Consider the following 19,014-nt stretch of genomic DNA (forward strand, 5'->3'; position numbering starts at 1 on the left):
AATGCAACAGAAGCCCTTGTATGGAGGAGAGAGAGTTTCTGTGCTCCATTGAAACCAGCCACCTGGCTCCCGGCCGGGTCACCTCCATCACTGCCAGGGAGCAAGGTGGCAATTCAGGTTTAAGAACAGGTATTTCAGGGGATTTGTCTGTGCCTGCTAACTTCATCTTAAGATAGGGTGATAGGACATGAGATTCTTCATGGGTTTTAGAAAATCAAAAGTCAGGAAATGGGGCAGGCTGGGGGCTTTTGGGCCGAGGGGTTAAGGACAGCAGGAAAAGTCAGAGGACTTTGCAGTCTCCCAATGGGTGGGGGAATCCAGCGTTCAATAGGCAACCTCCATTTGGTGAAGGTGAGCCTGGAGTGGTAGAAAGAGATAAGAAAGGTGGTGGGTGCAGGAACACAGGAGTTGACTGTTGTGGGCACGTCATTTCCCCTTTCTGGGCCTTTCCTCACCCGTGGCTTGATGTAACGAAACATAGCCTGCCCTGCTGGGTGTTTAGGCAGATTGAATGAAGTAGTCCAAGGACCTAACTCTTCTTCCTTTGCCAAAAAGTGCTGAACCAGAAGCTCTGCCATTAGCAAGCTGTGCGAGTTTGATCAGAAACCATCGAATTTTAAGACCTCAGTATTCAGGAGGCATTACTACTTTTTAAAAAAATTTATTTAATTATTATTTATTCGGCTGCATCGGGTCTTCATTGCTGCACATGGGATCTTCGTTGCGGCACGTGGGATCTTTAGTTGCAGCATGCGAACTCTTAGTTGTGGCATGTGGGATCTAGTTCCCTGACCATAGATTGAACCTGGGCCCCCTGCATTGGGAGCTTGAAGTCTTAGCCACTGGACCACCAGGGAAGTTCCCCAGGAGGCATTGCTTTGATTCATCTCTTTTCTCAATGTATTGAGTCCTTTTTTTTTTTTTTTTAAATTTAGTCTTCCAATAACATCCCATAACCCACATCTTCATTTCCTTTTGCATAATATAGGAATAAAAATATCTGTGCTGCCTACCTCAGTGGGTACTTGGGAGGGTCAAATACAATAATGAATGTGACCACACTTAAAACTTCATGTAAATGCAGGAAATGGTGGTGATGGTGCTGTGGTTGATAACTGTTTTTAGCAAAAAGGGCAGCGTCCATATTAGGGAAGAAAGGTTGAGGAGCTGCCTCTAGGTCTGATCAAATGACAGCTATATTTTTGTCCACTTTAAAAAACTATCTTTCTTCTAATGTTAGAATGTGAAAATCATCACAGTGCCTACACCTTCCAGCTCAGGATTCATTTACCCAAGACCCTGGGCTTATTTAAGCTGGTACAAGTTGGGTGTGGGGAGCCCAGGAGTTGCTATTCAGGTTGTACAGTGTATATGAAGGCATTGCTGGATGCCGGATGCTGCTCCAAGAACATAGAAGATTTGCTCTTTGCTCACATGTGCAAGAGATTCACCAGGCTGACCTTGGGATAGGACCAAAGGCTGTTTGGGGGCTACTGAGTGCCACACAGGTGTTGTCATTCAGAAATTTGGCCCTGGGCATAAGGGGAAGGAAGGAGGTGGGGAGGGAGAGGGAGTAGCAGTAGATGCTGCTGTTTTTCAGATGCCTTGTCTTTAGGGACTTCTGATCTTGACCAGGAAGCTGCCAGCCCCACAGACTCCTAAGGGAAGGGGACAGCAGGTTATCATGCAAAGAGCATCGAATTTAGAAATTGAAGACCTGGATTCATGTCCCAGTCTTATCACTTATTGACAGAGTTATCTTGAGCAAGTCTCTTAACCTCTCTGAGCCATTTCCTCATTCATAAAACAGGGGTCGACAGTGTTAATAGTTAAGATGTGTAAGAAAGGGCTTTGTAGAGGTAATCGTGGATAGGAATTATTGTTATTCCCATTATGAGCAGAGCATTTTTTTTTTTTTCCTCTAGGTAGAAATGAGGCAGGCTTAGGTAGAGTGTTTTCAAATTCCCTGGTGAATGGAGATGGCTAAAAGAAACTGGGTGCAAATAAAGCCTAACCCATGAACACAATGCAAGGATTTCTGAAATAGGTGTTATGGGGGCCTGCTTCTCATCCTTATCCAGACGCTCTTTCCTCAACTCTATTTTTTTGGGAAGAACAGTCTGCTGCCTGCCAGGTGAGGTCATAGGATTCCAAGGGCTTTGCCTGGAACCAGGAGCTGGGAATTCGGAGGCTGGCAGTGGTTGGGAGGGTTGAGAGGGTGCTAGGGGTGGTGTGCAGTTGCAGGGCCAGGGAGCAGACCGGCCTGATGGCTCTGCCTATTTCACGTAGGGCTTATTAGGATTCAGGCTGCTCAGACCTCAGTGCCAGCTTTACCCAGACACCAGAACGCAGGACGCTCTGACAGCCCCAGGGCAGAGTAAGGCAAACTTTGTAGGCTTAGAGGTTTGTTTTTTTTTTTAACCTTTATGCTATGCTCATTTAAACCTACTAATCTCTGGGGTGAGTCAGGGCCCAGTTTGGGGACGGGACTGATATCTTAACACTATCGAACTGAGGTGATATGTTGACTCTGACAAGAAAAAGCATTTTAACAGTCTGTATAAGGAGCCTTAAAAAATGACCATGCCCTTTGATTTAGTAATTTTACTTCTGGGACTTTAACCCAAGGAAATAATTTGAATTGCAGAAAAAGCCCATATATGCAAAGATATATTGATTATAATAATGGGGGTGGGGTAAGGGGAAGCACCTAAAATGTCCAGCATTAGAAGAATGTAAATCTTTCTAGAATGTAAGCACTGCGGGGTAAGGACTTTTTTGTTCACTCTGTATCTCTAGCACCTCAGACAGTACGTGGCACACAGATGGCCAGTAAACATTTTTTGAACAGTTATATGAAAAAAATTTTACATCTATATGATAAGACTATTATTCACCTATTTCAAATGAAGACATCTTAATGACCTAGGAAATCTTCTATGTTAATTGGATGTGAAAAAAGCAGGATACAGATTTCTAAATACAGTAAAATCATATTTTTTTAATAAAATGATAAAAAAATAAAAAACTAGGAAGGAGAAGATACCCAGCTATATCTCTAGGTGGTGAGATCATGGGTGACCTTTTTTCTTTCTATATTTTCTAAAATTTCTAAAATAACTATGATTTCGCGATTGAGAAAAACATTTTAACATAAATCATATTCTTTAAAGAATAGAAAAAGGAGGTTAGGTTAGTTTATTCGTGGATCAGAGCAGCAGCCTCTAGAGCCAACTCCTCCTTCCTTTCAAAGAACCAGGCAGCCTTTATGAATACACAAAACACCTACACACTTCGGTTGTGTCTGTCAACTCGGTGTGGAAGCTGATCCCTTCTCACTTCAAAAGGGTGATAGAAACTCCACAGTGTTGAAATTGTACAGGTCATGTTGCAGAGACATGCCCATACATTTCTATCCCATCACTGAAGTGAAGACATTTTGTAGTAGGGAGAAGAATTTTAAGAAGATAGATTTTTCTGGGTGGGTGTTAATTCTTAGGATTCTTTCCCTGGTTCATGAGTTTTGGAAGCTGTTGAAAGTACCATCTGCCTTCCTTCATTCTTGTTTTCAGCTCGTGCCATCTTAAAGTAACTTTTCGCTGAGTGAGTCAGTTTGTTGGAGTTAGCCCTTCATGGACTGTCTCTCTAAGATACAGTGCTGTCTTGGAGGCAAGACTCGCCTAGAATTGAAATCCCCACGTCTTGGGCGGGCTTTGGCGCCTGAGCTGGAAGGTTTTGGGTTTTCAATGCAGCTGGGTTCTGGAGTGGTCTCACCCTGGGAGGAGTCTGTGTTGTCCGGGGGTCCTCAGACATTAATGACCTGTTGTTGTGTCTGTGAGCCTTTCCATTCACAGGACTTCTCATTCATTATCTCTCTTTCTCTTTAGCCATAACCAGCAGACCACCGCCTTCAGGCATCCTGTGAGTGGGCAGTTTTCTCCAGAAAATAGCGAATTTATTCTTCAAGAAGAGTAAGTACATTTGTATATTCTCCTTTTCCAGGCAGAGCTTGGGAGCTTAAAGGCATTTGCTTAAAACAAAGCTTGTTGGACTGTTTTCTCTCTCAGACATAGGGGCTTGGCGTGGATTGTTTGATTCAAGGTGAAACTCGAGAATTTTGTTTGTCAATCTCTAGACTTCTCTCAGCGGGTAGATGTGGAAGCGGGGAGGTGATATGGGGATGTGCTGTGATGGTTATTGTCAGAGCCTCTTCAAAGCTCCCTTGCCCCGAATGACCCCTTTCCCCTCGAGCATCACCTAACACACTAGCTGTGCTCTGAGAGGACCCACTCACCTGTTGTGAGAGTTACCTTAAATACAGCCTCAGGTCCAGCTGAACCAACCTCCTGAGGGGGCCTCATATAGGAGCCCAAAGCCAGGGCTTAGAAGAGAGGAGGGCTGGTGGCACCCATTGTCCCTGAACATTTTGAGTCCTTTCTGCTTGCTTTCCCTAACATGGGCACCTTCTTGCCCCTCAGTCCCATTTCACCAGGGCCTCTGGGGTGCTCAGAGGTAGGTTGTACCACCCAGGGCTTGTCTGCTTAAAAATGCATGTACAGCCCATGCATACATTTTGGGGAGGTGTTCTCCCAAAAACGAAGGCAGAGAAATGTGTGCAAGTGTCTGTGTTCCCTTCTGATCATTTGAGCCAGTTCTGTTTGAAGAAAACAGTTCTGTCCGAGAAACTAATAGAGACATTGGCTTTAAGTGTTTTTCTTTTTTTTTCTTTAAAAAAAAATATATACACACACATACATATATATGTATGATGTGTGTGTGTATATATATATATGTGTATATATATATATGTGTATATATATATATATAATTTTTTTTTTGGCCGCGATACATGGCTTGTGGGATCTTAGTTCCCTGACCAGGGATTGAACCCAATCCCTTGGCAGTGAAAATGCGGAGTCCTAACCACTGGACCGCCAGGGAATTCCCAAGGGTTTTTTTTTTCCCCCTTCAAATCATTTTTCTTCTGTTCAATCACCTAGATATGTTCAAATATATTCTTAAATTATCAGTATTTATATTTTTACAGCATTTCCCTCTCTCAGTACTTAAACTTTTAAACTAATATGGAAAATTTCAAACATATACAAAAGTAGAGAGATACAGTAATAAATCCGATATATTCATTACCCATCTTCAACAGTTTCCAAAACATGGCTGATTTTATTTTATCCATACCCTCCCCCTCACCCCTGGATTATTTTGAAGCAAATTCCTAACATATTATTTCATCTCAATAGTGTTTTCAACTTAGAATCATTATCCAACAGAACTTTTAAAACTAAAAATCTGTAATTATGATCACACTGACATTCCTTGCATGTTTACTCTGTGCTGGGGACTTTATATGCATATCTCATTTAATACAATAATCCTGAGAGGTAGACCATCATCACCATCTTAGAGACGAAGATACTAAGACCCAAAGAAGTCACGTCACTTGCCCAAAGTTGCCTGGCTAGAAGTAGAAAAGCCAGGATGTCATCCCAGCCTGATCTCTTTTTGGTCAGGTCTAACCCTTGCCCTAGTCAGAAGCTGTTTGCTCAATTATTTTGGTGCTCGTGGCCCACAGGACATGACAGCCAGACTGTGGGGCTTGTGGGGGGTTGGGGGGTGTTTGAAAGCATTAATACTATTAGAGAAAGAGGGGATGCAAGGTAAAGATTGTCTTGTCTCCTACATTGAAAAAGACCTGCTGTGTAAAGACAAAGCCAGAATGTGGATTCTCCGAATTCCAGCTTGGACTGAGTTTGTTTATAGAATCCTGAAGGTTAGAAGCTCTTGGGAGGTCATTGAGTTCAGCCCCCCTCCTTAGGCATCCAGGAGACACGGGCGCCTGTCATTATTAAAGGTCTGGATGTAGAATCCATCAGAACATTTAGCTTGAGAAGTTACCAACTTTAATAAGAGCTTCTGGAGAAATGCACACTTTCCATCACTAAACACCTCTGTCACACACATCCTTTTTCTCATTGTTAACAGAAGACTTTATCCCTTGACCACTTCTGAGAAGGTAGCTTCTTTATCCTACCAAAATATCTCTGCAGCTAATCTCAATTCCATCCAGTTTCCAAGGAAAAGATATTCCTTCTTTTCAAGGGTCACTTTTTCCCTCTAGATCTCGTTTCCTGAATGTCATAAGGGGTGCTTGCTCATTTCAGATGATGGGTACAACTATATGGCCAGACATTCCTTGAAGCAGACAGAATGTGCTTTAGGCATTGAGAGGAAGGGATGATTCCTATGAACTGATGTGGTGATTGCTGCACTTATTCATTGAATACTTAGTCAGTGCATACATGTGTCAGGGGCTATGCCAGACTCTGCAGTTATAGCAGCAAACAAGACAAATGTGGTCCTGTCTGTAAAGAGCTTACAGTTGTGTAGGGAAGATAATTAAACAAGAGATGACAAATGTGATAAATGTTCAGGATAGAGGGAACATAGGGTTCAAAGGGAGTTGATAAAAGAGGGTTGTAACCTGGCTCCGGGATTGTGGAAGGCCTCTCCATGCTGGGAAAGGATGTTCTTTAAATTGAGACCTGTCCAGTCAAGGTGAACAACTTGTGCAAAGACCGAGAGGGGAGAGCATGGGGGATCTATACTAGTTGAGTTAGAATGAAAAACGAAGAGCACCAAGTGGATTCTGGAGATACTTGGGAGGTAAAATTGACAGGACTTGGTGATTGATTGGCTGTGATGGGGACGAAAGAGAGGGAAGACTTTCTTGAAGTGTCTGGACCTAAACTGGAGGAAGGGGGAGGATGAAGATAAGTGTGCACGAGTGTGAGGGTCATTCACAGCTGAGGGAAGTGTGACCAGCCTTGGCAAGAAGACTGACATGTCACTTCCCAGAACTTCTGCTGCCAGTGTCCTTGTCCCCGCGGTGAGCCACAGCTGCCCCCGCCTCTGCAGGAGACCCTCCAACACTAGCAGAAATAAGACATTACCCTATATATCTACCAGAGGGCAGACAGTGGAAGCAAGAAGAACTACAATCCTGCAGCCTGTGGAACGAGAACCACATTCACAGAAAGATAGACAAAATGAAAAGGCAGAGGACTATGTACCAGATGATGGAGCAAGATAAAACCCCAGAAAAACAACTCAGTGAAGTGGAGATAGGCAACCTTCCAGAAGAAGACTGACATGTAATGGAGGATTGTGAAGGAGAGATAAGGTTGGAGAGGGAGGATGCAGCCAATTATCCAAATTGCTTCCTCCTGAAATAGACTTGACTTTTCCTCCAGGTAAATCCTGGGGGAGCTCTGGAGGGTGAGTGAGGCATGATTTGCCTTCCCAGAAACCATTTTTTAAAACTGTGCTAAGGAATATGATTTCCACTTTGTTCCCTAAGAAGAGCTTAATTTTGTTGTGTAGTGTGTTATGTGGTGAGAAAAAAAAAGGCTGAGATGACCGTTTGTGTCTTTATATCAGCTCTCAGATTAATGTGTTGGGTAGAAAAAGGAAAACTGGCTCTTTTCTTTTCCTTCTCCAAAGGTCTGTTAACAGTCACATTGACTCCTCTCGCCAGAGCCTCTGCCTCGGTTTCACCACTTCTAGAGCTGTGGTTCTCAAAGTGTGGTCTCTGAACCAGCATCCCCTGGGAACTTGTTAGGGATGCAGTTCTCAAGCCCCACCCCAGATCTACTGAATCAGAGATTCTGGAGGTAGGACCCCCATAAACTGTGTTTTAACAAGCCTTCAGGTGATTCTGATTCTGGTAAGAGTTTGGGAACCACTGATTTAAACAACCTGCTGTTCCCATCCCTCCTGAATTACTCCCAGATTCTTCTATTTATCCTTAAGTCTCCTCCAGATAACCCATCATTCTTTGGGCTCCAGTGGCAATCTCAGATGGATTTTAGTCAGATAATCTTGGGATTCCTTATCCTGTGAGAAGAAAAAAAACATTCTCCATGGTGACTTCCTTTAGAGCATTACTGATGTGAACAGATAACCCATCTCCCGCACTGCTGGCAGGTGGGGCTCACCTGAGCTGTTTGGTATACCAGGTGCATGCCCACCAAAAGATTGTTTCCCATCTTACTGATTAGAAGCATGGAGAAGAGAAATAATGTGAAAGCTATGATCTGGTGGATCTAGAGGACATAAACTCTGAATGTTCTAGTTTCTGTTTCAGTAATACAGGTTCAGTCAGGATAGTCTAGGGTCTGCTCTGGTAATAACGACAAATAAAATCTCAGTGACTTAGAACAATTAAGGTTCTCACTTTTGCCCCATGTGTCCATCATAGGTCCTATGAGGGGTTCAGCTCTGTCACCTTTACTGAAGGACCTGCATCTCTGTGCTTCCATGATTGCCAAAAGCCAGAAAAGGGAAACTTGGTGAATTGTGCACTGGCTCTTTCACTCACATCTCATTGGCTAAAGCGAGTCACATAACCACTCCTAACTCCAAGGGGGCAGGGAAGTGCTTTTCTACCAGGCATCTGGGAAGGGAATCAGAAATATTTGTTGGTCAGCACTAATGACTACGCTTAATAACCCACAGTGCAGATTTATTAAGGGAAGCAGGGCCTTTTGAGACTGTCGCTGACGAGCATCTTTTGTTGCATGACTAGCGTTTGTTTTTTCATTTCACCTTTTCTGTTATGCTACTGAGTTCTTTGTCAGAACCCCCAAGGCAGGTGGGTATCAGTCAACAGGTCCTGCAGCCTTGACCCCCAGGGGAGACCCCTGCATACCCAAGCCAACAGGCATGTGGAAATCCCTCTTGGAAGAGCTGATATAAGCCCAGGCTGCATTAATAAAAATATAATGTGTAGAGGAAGGGGGAGAATAGTTCTGGTATACCATGGTGTTTGTGGACTACTTCATTAATTCATTCTGAGTTTATGGAGCCCCAAGGACATGCCAAGCCCCAGACGCTCTGATCTGGGTACTAAATTTCAAGAGGGATGTTGAGCAATTGAGATATCCCTGAGGAGGGGAATCCCCTTATGGAAGGGGCTCTGGAAACCCTGTCCTATGGCTGATGATGTTTAGTCTGTAGGAGAGAAGATGAAGGAGGATGTGCTGTAAGTCTTCAAGAAGGGCTGGCAGGTGGAAGTGGGGTATGTTTATCACGTGGCTGCCAAAGGCAGGCATCAGATCAATGAGTAAAAGTAAAAGGCAGGCAAATTTCAGCTCAGTCTCTAATTTTCTAGGAAGGAGATTTTCTATCATCCCTTGTTTCAAGATCTAGAATTTCATCTTTAACATTAAGTGAAGTAATCTACTTCTTAGAATAAGAGTTGGCTTTTTCCATTAATAATAATATTGATATTATTATTATTTGTATAGCTAACACTTAGAGCCCTTATGATTTATTATCAGGTACTTTTTTAAGTGCTTTCCATATATTAATTTCCACAACAGTCCTTTGAGGAAGATAACGTTATTATCATGGCTACTGAGGCACAGAGAGGTTAAGAGTCTTGCCAGAAGTCACACAGCTAATAAGTGGCAGAGTTAGGGTTTGAATCCAGGTAGTCTGGCCGCAGATGCTATGCCTCTAACTACTACACCTACTGCCTCTCATCTCAGTGGTCTTCAGGAGACATTCCCCTTCCTTGGCTGTACTTAGGCGTTAATGTGTTGACTAAGTAGGCTACTGCTACTTAGAAGTTTTAATTGTAATTGTATTTGCAGTAATGAAATTTGATCTAATAACTTCACACTTGCTTGAAAGGCGCCAGCTTCCCCGGTAGTCTCTTCTCCAGAAAACATCCTCAAGCCTTTTTGCAGGGCTTCAGTTACAGTGATTGGATCATGTGGTCTCTTCTTCTGAAGGCCTCTTTCCTGATTCTCAGTGATTTTCTTGAATTGGGAGCTTGTGGCTTAAAGGGCCACACCCAGAGGCCCTCATAAAGGCGGAAGCCTTGGCACGGAGAACTCCCTCCCAGGCTGTGGTTTTGTTGGTTGGTGCCGTGCACAGGAGCATTTTCTCCTCAGTGCTGGGATGCCCAGGAAGCCGCTGACAGACGCCTCTGCAGCTCCTGGGGAAGAGGACAGAAGCATTCCGGAGCCGTAAGGCTGGCAGCTGACTGACAGCAGGCTGCGTACACGGATCCCCAGGCTCCGTCAAACATTTGCTGATGAGGTGGGGCCTAGTTGAGAGAGTATGCGCTCTGGAAGTTCAGAAGCCTGCTCTGCTCAGAAGCCAGCTGCAAGGCCCCCAAGATCGCCTTGGAGTTTCCTAACTAGGGGAGAGGACCCTTGCCTGGCCTGTCTTTCTGGGCAACCTAGGAAGTTTTAGCTTGTTCCCTCCATTGAGGTCTGAGCAGCCCTTCGTTTTCTCATTGGACTGCTTAGAAAAAAACCACAGTTGGAATTGCCTAGAATTTCATGAGTGGTGTTTGGAGGATAAGACTTTAAAAGATACTATCTTGCTGAAGGTTAGACTTACCGTCCTGACCTTTGACCTCTTTGGGGGTTCACTCTGCAGGCTGCAGGGCAAGACTCTCCAAGGCATATGCTGATTATGCCTGGGGGTGGGGTATCTCCTGCTGCTAGAGATGGCTGTCTCCCTTCCTCCTGCAGTTTCAAGTTGGTGAAAGCTCGCAGTGAGAGATTAAGAGCCCAGGTTGGCAGAGGGAGTGCGCTACAACTCTGAGCTCGGAGAAGGAGTCCGTCCTGTAGCTCATCTGCTGAGCCCCGGGCTGTGAGGCTGATGTGTTGCTGTCTGCGGCTGATACAGCCAGCACCTTGTCTTTCCAGACTGGCAGTCTTGGGCTAGATTTGCCTGTTGCATTTGGTTGCCATAGCAGCAGAAAAATGAGGAAAAACGGGAACACCTGGCAAGCAGATGCAGAAACTTGACTGTTCAGTTTTCCTTCCTGGTCTAAGAGACGGTGTTGGTGACAATCACAGGTAAGGGAAGAGGTGATGATGGTGTCCTTAGTTCATTCAGACACCTGGGTGTTGGCTTGGCTTTTGATGTTGATGTTTCGAAGGGCATTGGCACTGGGGATGCATTCGTTGCCACACAGCAACCACGTCTCCGGCTGTCTGTGCTGAGGAAGATGCTGCAGTGGTGGCTTTGCTGTGTGTGGAAGGGAAGCTGCTGCTTGCACAGTGATTTTTGTCTTCCTGTGACTTCCCTCCTTGTCCTCTTCTTTTACCTCCTCCTAGTCTTGGAAGTACCCAGATCTCCATTAGAAAAGGCTATTTTCTAATGTGTTAAGTGGCTGCCTGGTAATCCAGGAGGAGCAGATATGCTAGAAAAGGGCTTGCCAAAGGCTGGGGTTAGAATTGTAGCATCTCTGAAACAGCAGAACAGAGGTGAAAAGGACAATAGAGGTCAAAGTCTGGTTCTCCCTCGGCATAGACAGAGACATGGAGTCTGGACAGCAGAAGAGACTGGACCAGGCTCATACGGCAGAGCGGGACTCAGGCCAAGTTCAGGACAGTGCTTGGGTTTGAAGGTGGGAGAGAGGAGCCCTTGAAGCTCGCTGGCTTGTTTTTGTGCCAGGTGAGGGGTGCCGTTTGGGCTGGTTTCCAGCTCCCGAGGTGGTGTGGAGTAGGGGGAGGAACGGGAGCTTGTGTTCAAGAGAGGAGTTGGGGGAGAAGGGGAAGGAATGCAGAAAGCCTTAGCTGAGTAATGAGGCCACAGTTGCTGAATGAAAACCCCTGTCAGACAGCCTCCCCCGGGGTGTTGGGAGTGTGTACAGGGAGCGTTGGTGGTCCGTCTGTGTGTCTCTTTCTCTGGGAAGAGGGGGTGTGGATTTGTCTGCCTGTTTTGGGACAAGAACTTTGTTTTATTCCTGCTTTTCACTGTGTACTGCTTTCCCCAAACCCCTTAGGGTAGTGGGTGTGAGCGCCTTAAAAAATGCTGGTTGGGCTGGTTATTTGTGAGTGTGCCTGTTCTCATGCACCCAGTAATCTCAGCTGAGTTCTTCATGTAGAATCCTTGAGGATAGAGCATGAATTGGGGGTGCCTCTTTTTCTAGGAATTAATGGGACACAGATGTCATCTAATGATGTCTTCTTTGTAAGAGATTACTGATTTCTCATGGCTTTCGAACCTCCCATCATAGCCTTGAAGACTCTTGACATTATCTTTCTCCTGGAGAAAGAAAGGGAGGCCAATCCCCCAGCCACAGGGTTATTACACGTTAAAGAAGCCCCAGCGAAGGTGTTTATACGAAATGATTGCTGTTCAGAAGTTAATGGTCTGGTACCTTCAGCTTTCTGGAGATAAGTGCCTTAGAAATAAAAATAAAGTATACCTGAGATTTAAATTCTGGAGTCTCCACTGGTAACAGGGACAAACAGTGGTTTTCGTTGAGTGCAGTGCTTTGTGGTGTTCAAAGCGTCATTTCAGTCTACATAACCACCTTGTGAGACGAGAGTTCTTTTCACCTCATTTTGCAAAAATGGAAATTGAGGCCCAGAATAGTGACGTGACTCTTGGAGAGTCAGTAAGCTGCAGAGTTTTGTAGAGATCCCGTTATTCTGGGCTCATGGTCTATCCACCACCCCAGGATCTTCTTGGTTTGGGGGTTGCTCTTGGGGTTGAGAAGAGCAAAAGCCTGTTTCTGCCAGACCTTGGGACTTGCCATGGGATGGTATCTCTGTGGCGAAGCCTAGGTTATGGAGTCCAGCTTCTCTCTCGGGCAAGTCATTAATCTCTCTGAGCCTCAGTTTCCTCTTTGACAAAATGGAGAAGGTAAAACTGGCTTTGCAAGGGTAAGTGAGATAATGCAGGCAAAGTGCCTGACATAGCAGGTGCTGGACAAATACAGCCTGGTCCCTCTGCTTGCTTGACCTTGTGTACCCGCCCCTAAGGGTTGGTGATTCTTGGCCTGGCGACCTACCTGTTGCAACAGCAATAGGGTCTTGCTGTGCTGCCGCTTCAGTCTGCTCCAGTTCCTGATGCTGACTGAGAGGCAGCTGAGGAGCCCATTAACCAAACTCACCTAAATTCAGACCCAGCAGAAAGGAGTGGCTTCTGAATTTATAACTTCTCTCTCTTACTACGTCTGACCGTGTTATATGCATTTGCTCCTGGAAATGTAGGAAGCAGAAGCAGCTCCTTTTGTAGATGGGTAAATTGAGGGACAGAGAAAATGACTTCCTGCCTAGGTTCACCTGACATGTCCTTGAGGAAGTTCGGAGTAGAATGAAGGTCACTTTCCTCCTGGGCTTCTCCAGACTGATTTTTGTGTGGTTCTGACTTCCTTTGTTCTTTTCAGAGGGGAGGCAATTGAGTTAAAACTCTAGCTCACTGTTTTGAACTTCAGCCCACACCCCTCCAGCAGAATAATCAGCATTCATGTAGCCCAAGTCAAGGAAAGAGAAGTCTTTGTTCAAATCATCCCACTGTACTTTGGGAATCAGGATAGCACAGAAACCTGGCAAACAGGCTTTTAAGGTAATAGATTTTATTGAATGACACTAAGAGTCTGCCTTCCCCTAGTGTGTGCAGTTTTTTGTCGCCTCTGCCGGCATCTGTGTGACTCATGTGCCTGAGGGCATGCTGCTGGGAACCAAACCACCTTCACAGCTGCTCGGCTCAGGGGCACAGGCTCTTCTTCTCTTCTCTGGGGGAGGGCGCCGTTCTTGAGTAAAACCTGTCAGGAGTCTGGGGAGTTGAGGACAAATCAGTGTCTGCCCTGTCAGACTTTTAAGTGGGGAACACACTTGTAAGACGTAACTGGCTGAAGCAAATGTGCCAGAATGCCCACATCCAAGTGATTGTTGCTCCTTTCAAAGTTGTCTCTTCAGGAGGCTACACACATGCTCCACTGATGTTCCCACTGCTCAAAATAATGTGGTAAACGACCTCTAGAAGTTTCCATCAGAGCCAGCTTTTCAGCCATGTGAGAAAATTGTTTTTGAGACATTTTTCATATCCTCGTTTTTGAATACCAAATGGTGTCCCAAGCGTGACCACCGTCGTTTTTTGGGTTTTTTTTGTTTTAAACCAGTTGAAATTCCACATAACTTCTAGTGATTTCCAGAAGTGATAGTCACCCTTGGAGGACCTAAGAGACCATTGCCCATGCTGAAGAGATTCAGAGGAACATCCTCTGAATGCAGATCTTGTTACTTGGCCAAGTGGGTAGCTGTGTGCGCCTTGTTCTTTCAAAGAGTCAGGTCAGGGACCTGGTCAGGTAATGGTTGAGTCTTTTGCTTGAGTGGGGAGTCCTGGTGAAGACACGCTCCCCGTTTGTAGAGACGACATGGTCCGCTCTCTGGGGCAGATTTAGTTTGGACTTTAGTCCTGTCTCCTAAGAAGGCAGCTTTCTCTGGATGTTGCTGAGCAGAGGTCTCTATAGTCGTGGAGAATGAAGTTGTCTTCATATGTTTCTCCCTGTCCCCACCCCCCCCACCCGCGTCCCGTCCCTCACTAATGTTCAGTGTTGGGGCCACAAACAGTCCTTTTCCAGCTGAAATCTGTTCATACCTGGCTCTCTAGGTGGTAGTCGTACCTTCTTTCCTCACCTACCCCAGGCTGCAAGGAAGTCATCTTTCTTCCTGCACTTGTGGCTAGAGGAGCTCCCCGGCCAGCCAGCATCCCAGCAGCTAGTGTAGGGAGGGGACATGGGGTTAGAATACAGGAAGATGACTACAGTTAGAGCTCAAGATTGTAAAGTGCAGAAATGGCAAAAGTGGTGGGCATCTGTCCTGGATTTCCTGAGCAATCACAAATCCAGATAGTCTCTCTTTGTCCCACAGAGTAGTGATGGCATATCTAGTTGATGGAATGTGATGCAGTCATTTAAAATGACATGGATGAGTTTAAAAGAAAGGAGAGGGACTTCCCTGGTGGTCCAGTGGTTAAGACTCCATGCTCCCAATGCAGGGGGCGTGGGTTCAATCCCTGGTCAGGGTACTAGATCCCCCATGCCGCACCTAAGGACCCGCATGCTGCAACTAAAGATCCCACATGCCGCAACTAAGACCCGGTGCAGCCAAATAAATAAATAAATATTTTTTAAAAAAAGAAGAAGAAGAAGAAAGGAGAAGATGTTTATATTACAATAAGTTTAAAAATCAAGCTGCAAAATCATAAACACAGTATGATCACAATTATATAAAAACAAAAAAGCACACATTCCCCCCCCCCAAAAAAAAACAGGCATATAAAAAAGAATGAAAGTAAATATACCAAGTTTTAAAAATGACTTTCCTGTGGGTAACAGGACTATGGTGATTTTTTTCTTTCGTTTTAGCTTTTTTCTTATATTTCTCAAGTATTCTGTAATAATCCTCATATCAGTGTCTTAAATGGGAGCCAGTTAAAATTGATAAAATCCCAAACAAACCTTTCTTACTGTTGGACTTTGTGTCCTGAATTTTGGCTTAGAGATACAGCTGCCATGACTGAGATAATCTGAGAACTCTTCTTCCTTGTCTCAACCTCTGTAACTCTGAAGTCAGGCAAGACCAGGTTCCAGGAAGACGTTTCGGGCATAGTTCTGTCTGGAGGCAGGGGCTGGACAAGGCAGCCTCTCAGAGCCCCTTCCCACCCCCGGTTGGCGATTATCTCTGCGGCACACAGCCTCTGCCAACAGTGAGCGGGCTCTAAGTGTGGTGACATTCTCTAAGTGGGGAGCAGTAACAAAAGTCTGGCTGGGATGGAGGCCGGGAGTGGGGAATCTGGAGTAAGTGCCTGAGCTGACAAGGAGCCAGTGATCTTTCTGCCTGGTGGGACTTGCACCTCCAGCTGCCAAGCATCCGGCAGGGCCCAGCCCCTTGGAAAGCTGGTGCCCGCTGCAGTGGTCCTGCTGCTGGTACAGCTCAGAGAGCACGGGGGTCACAGCTACTTCCGCGAAGGACTTCCCTAATGGTACAGGGTGTCAGGTCTCTGTCTTGGGGTGTGGGAAGGATCACTTATCCTTTGGGCAGCAGTGGTTTTGAAGGAAGCAGCATGTCTCCAGGGTGGAAACTAGGATTTTCCCTCGTAGCACCTGTGTAAAAGTGAGCCCGGCGACCAGACATCCAGAGCGTGTCTTCCTCAGATGTGTCTTGCCTGGATCCTCTGCCTCCATCTCCATCTCCTCAGGGCCCCGGCCCAGGCCTCCAAATCAGATTTTCTCCACTCCTCAAGCCAAAAGCCGCAGTTTACTGCAGCTACCTGGATCCTGTTGCCCATCAGAGCAGCAGACAACCCAGCCATAGAATGCTGGGACTTAACACTTTGAGGAAGGCTTACAGATCCTAGAGTTAGCAGGGTCTGGGAATCAAGCATTGAGCTGTTTAAGGATAGGGATTGCATTGTGTGGAGTCATCTGCTGCCGCTGCTGCTTTGAAAGACTGGCAAATGCTGGGGCTCCGTGGAAGCAGGTAAGAAGGGTTCTCTGTGATGGCTCTTAAGTGCTATACCATGATGTTCCCAGGGCACTGGCCCTCCCAGGGCAGGTGGACCTTCTTGGTGGGACGCATGACGTTGCTGGAGGCTGACGGGGACACATCAAGGGGAACTTCACTGGGGATGCAGGTGTGCTTCATTTCTTCCTGCTCTCCAGGCATGGCACAAGGGGTTAATATCTTCAATGGCTCTATTTTGGGGCTAATGGGGTGTTCCTAGAATAAGACTCTTTGTTGAGTAAACTATTTTGGGAGGCAAGCCCCACTGGCATTTATGTAAGCGATTCTGTGTATCTGGGGGTGTGGATGTGTGCGCAAGTGGTTCCTTGTTACTAATTAGAAACAGCTTCTTTTGGGAGCCAGGGGAAATGGAGGTGTGAGTGTGTGTGTGTAAGGAGTGTGGATTGCTTTTGCTGTGAAGAGTGGGGTAAACTGTGTGTGCCCATCTGATGGGGCAGTTGCCACAGACACCCGAGTAAGAAAATAAAGGTGGGGACCTTGGGACAGCAGGCGCAGTGACCTGGCCCCTTCATGGGGTGTCAGGTTGTGGAGATTGCCCATCTATCATGCTCTTGATTCCCTGAAGCACATGGGTAGGCTGGGTGTCGTGGCCCTCTAACGGCAGTCTGGAGTTAGGTGGTGTCTAGAAGATCTGTCCTGGGCTGTTTAAGGTCCATCAACCAGTTTAACCTGAAATAAATCTCAGATTCCACTTCCCATTGCAGCCTGGCCACTTATACACTGGATTCCCTTCTGTCTCCCCACAGGCCAAATCCACATATGTCGAAGCAAGAGGGAAACCAAAGACCGTCCAGCATGGTCAGTGAAACGTCCACAGCCGGGACCACTTCTACCATGGAGGCCAAGCCTGGCCCCAAGGTGAGCTCCTGGCCACTTCCCCTCTTCTGTATTTTGCCAGGCCCCTTTGTAGCCAGAAACCTATTTGATCTTCACCATAGTTTTGTGAGGGAAACATGTAATAAGTATTCTCCCCAAATGACAGATCAGGAAATTGAGGCCAATTGTGGTTATGTCACACGTCCAAGAAAACAGGTGATTGCTGACAGAACCAGGACTGACATCTACGGCCTTGGCCGCATTCTTCATTTTCCTGTCATGTCTTTGGAGGGCCACACCTCTGTTCACATGTGTGTCAAAGACCGCATGGTGAGATTCACAACAGAAGGGCCCAGAGGTTTCTGTGCCCACGATATGGAACCACTGACTGAGGAGCAGGGAAGAGAACCAGCATTGTAGAGAAGGGGGGAGGGTGCTGAGGAGTGAACCAGATAGGAGGGGTAAATATCTGGAAATGGGCAAATTCTGTGACCAGAATGTAGCATTGCTCCAGAAAGCCATAGGACATATTAGGGCCAGCAGCTGCTGGTGAAAGTTGATTGAAAAATCCCTTTACGTTTTTTTTCCTCTGTGACCCAAACAGGAAGCTTGCTAGCTCTTGGACCCACCTTTTAATTAGGATGCTGCGGCCATGTGCACGCCCATTCTCTGTCTTCTTGCTGTTCTTTTGATCAGAGGGCACTGCTGCATAGATGAAGGCACAGGGAGCCTACAGCCCTCCTATCATGCAAGTGCTTTTTGGGCCTCCCCAAATCCCCCCTGCTGCTAGAGTTCAAGTCTGCTCTTTCCTAGATCATAAAGTCCAGCAGTAAAGTCCACAGCTTTGGGAAGAGGGACCAAGCCATTCGGAGGAACCCCAATGTTCCGGTGGTGGTGAGGGGCTGGTTGCACAAGCAGGTGAGGAGACTGAGGAGGGAGGGGTGGCAGGGAGGTAGTTCTTGCTGAATTCCTTCCTTACCCTGACCCCTGGGAACTGGGAACAGGCTCATAATAAGCTTTCCGTTCCTGAGTTTGTCTGAGGCCAGTAGATTCTGCCCACTGTGCTAAAAGCGACTTGCTGTTCATTTTTGTGAGTCGGCAGTCTGCTCAATGGCTGCAGTTTCCTTCCCCAAACCCACTTAACCGCTTTGGTTCCCAGTGCTCTTGGCTGTCCTGGGACTCGGGCCCAAGTGTGGGTGGGTCAGTATGAATCCAGCCTTACCGCCAATCCTCTGCCAGCACTTGCCTTCCTGGTGCGAAAGAGCCTTTGTTATCATTTGCCTGAAAAATCCCATCTTTTCCTTTCCCCCAGTCTAACACACATACCTAGCATCCTAGCACCTCAGATTCCAAATCAGCCAAACTCAGCTCATTGTCTCCTGACCCCTTACCTGTCTTTTTCCCCTAACCTGTTTTTTTCTGGATCTTGGTGGGGTACCACCATTTTCCTAGGCACCCAGGTTAGAAACTTCAGCACCATCACCAGCTGCTCCTCCTCGCACAGGCCATCCTTCATCTCTAGCTTCACTGCGCTTCACCACAACTTCACCAGAGGCGGTTGTTCTGCCTCTGGTCCTCTGGCCTTGGATAGGCTGTGAGCTCCCAGGGTCAGAGAACACGTCCCTTTTGTCTCCTTCCTTCCCTTCTTGCCATCCATCCATTCATCTACCCACCCACCCACCAAGTGCCTGCCATGTTCTAAGTGCTCTCACAGCAAGGACAAAGAGATAAGTAACATGTGGTTCCTGCCCTTGAGGAACTCATGTCATAGTCTGCAGGGGGAAACATAGAAACACCTCTCACGTGTCATGTCATCACCCAGCACAGTCTCTCACATAGC

General features: G+C 46.4%; 1 protein-coding gene across 13 annotated transcripts in view; it reads left to right on the forward strand.

The window, feature by feature from the left end:
- PLEKHA7 (pleckstrin homology domain containing A7) overlaps nt 1–19,014 on the forward strand; it is a 208,063-nt gene that overhangs the window by 120,658 nt on the left and 68,391 nt on the right. For 12 of the 13 annotated variants that reach the window (XR_014231391.1, XR_014231392.1, XM_082341397.1 and 9 more), the window contains 3 exons: nt 3,888–3,971; nt 17,105–17,216; nt 17,988–18,092. Coding sequence is in view for 11 of the 13 variants with exons in the window: in XM_082341397.1 (XP_082197523.1) it covers nt 3,888–3,971; nt 17,105–17,216; nt 17,988–18,092 (301 nt within the window). In the remaining 2 variants the exon portion in view is untranslated. Of the gene's footprint in view, nt 1–3,887; nt 3,972–10,670; nt 10,893–17,104; nt 17,217–17,987; nt 18,093–19,014 lie in introns of those variants that run through there. The other variant, XM_082341394.1, reaches the window with a different exon arrangement.

Source organism: Balaenoptera borealis (assembly GCF_965194805.1).
Source record: "Balaenoptera borealis genome assembly, chromosome: 11".
Lineage (NCBI taxonomy): Eukaryota > Metazoa > Chordata > Mammalia > Artiodactyla > Balaenopteridae > Balaenoptera > Balaenoptera borealis.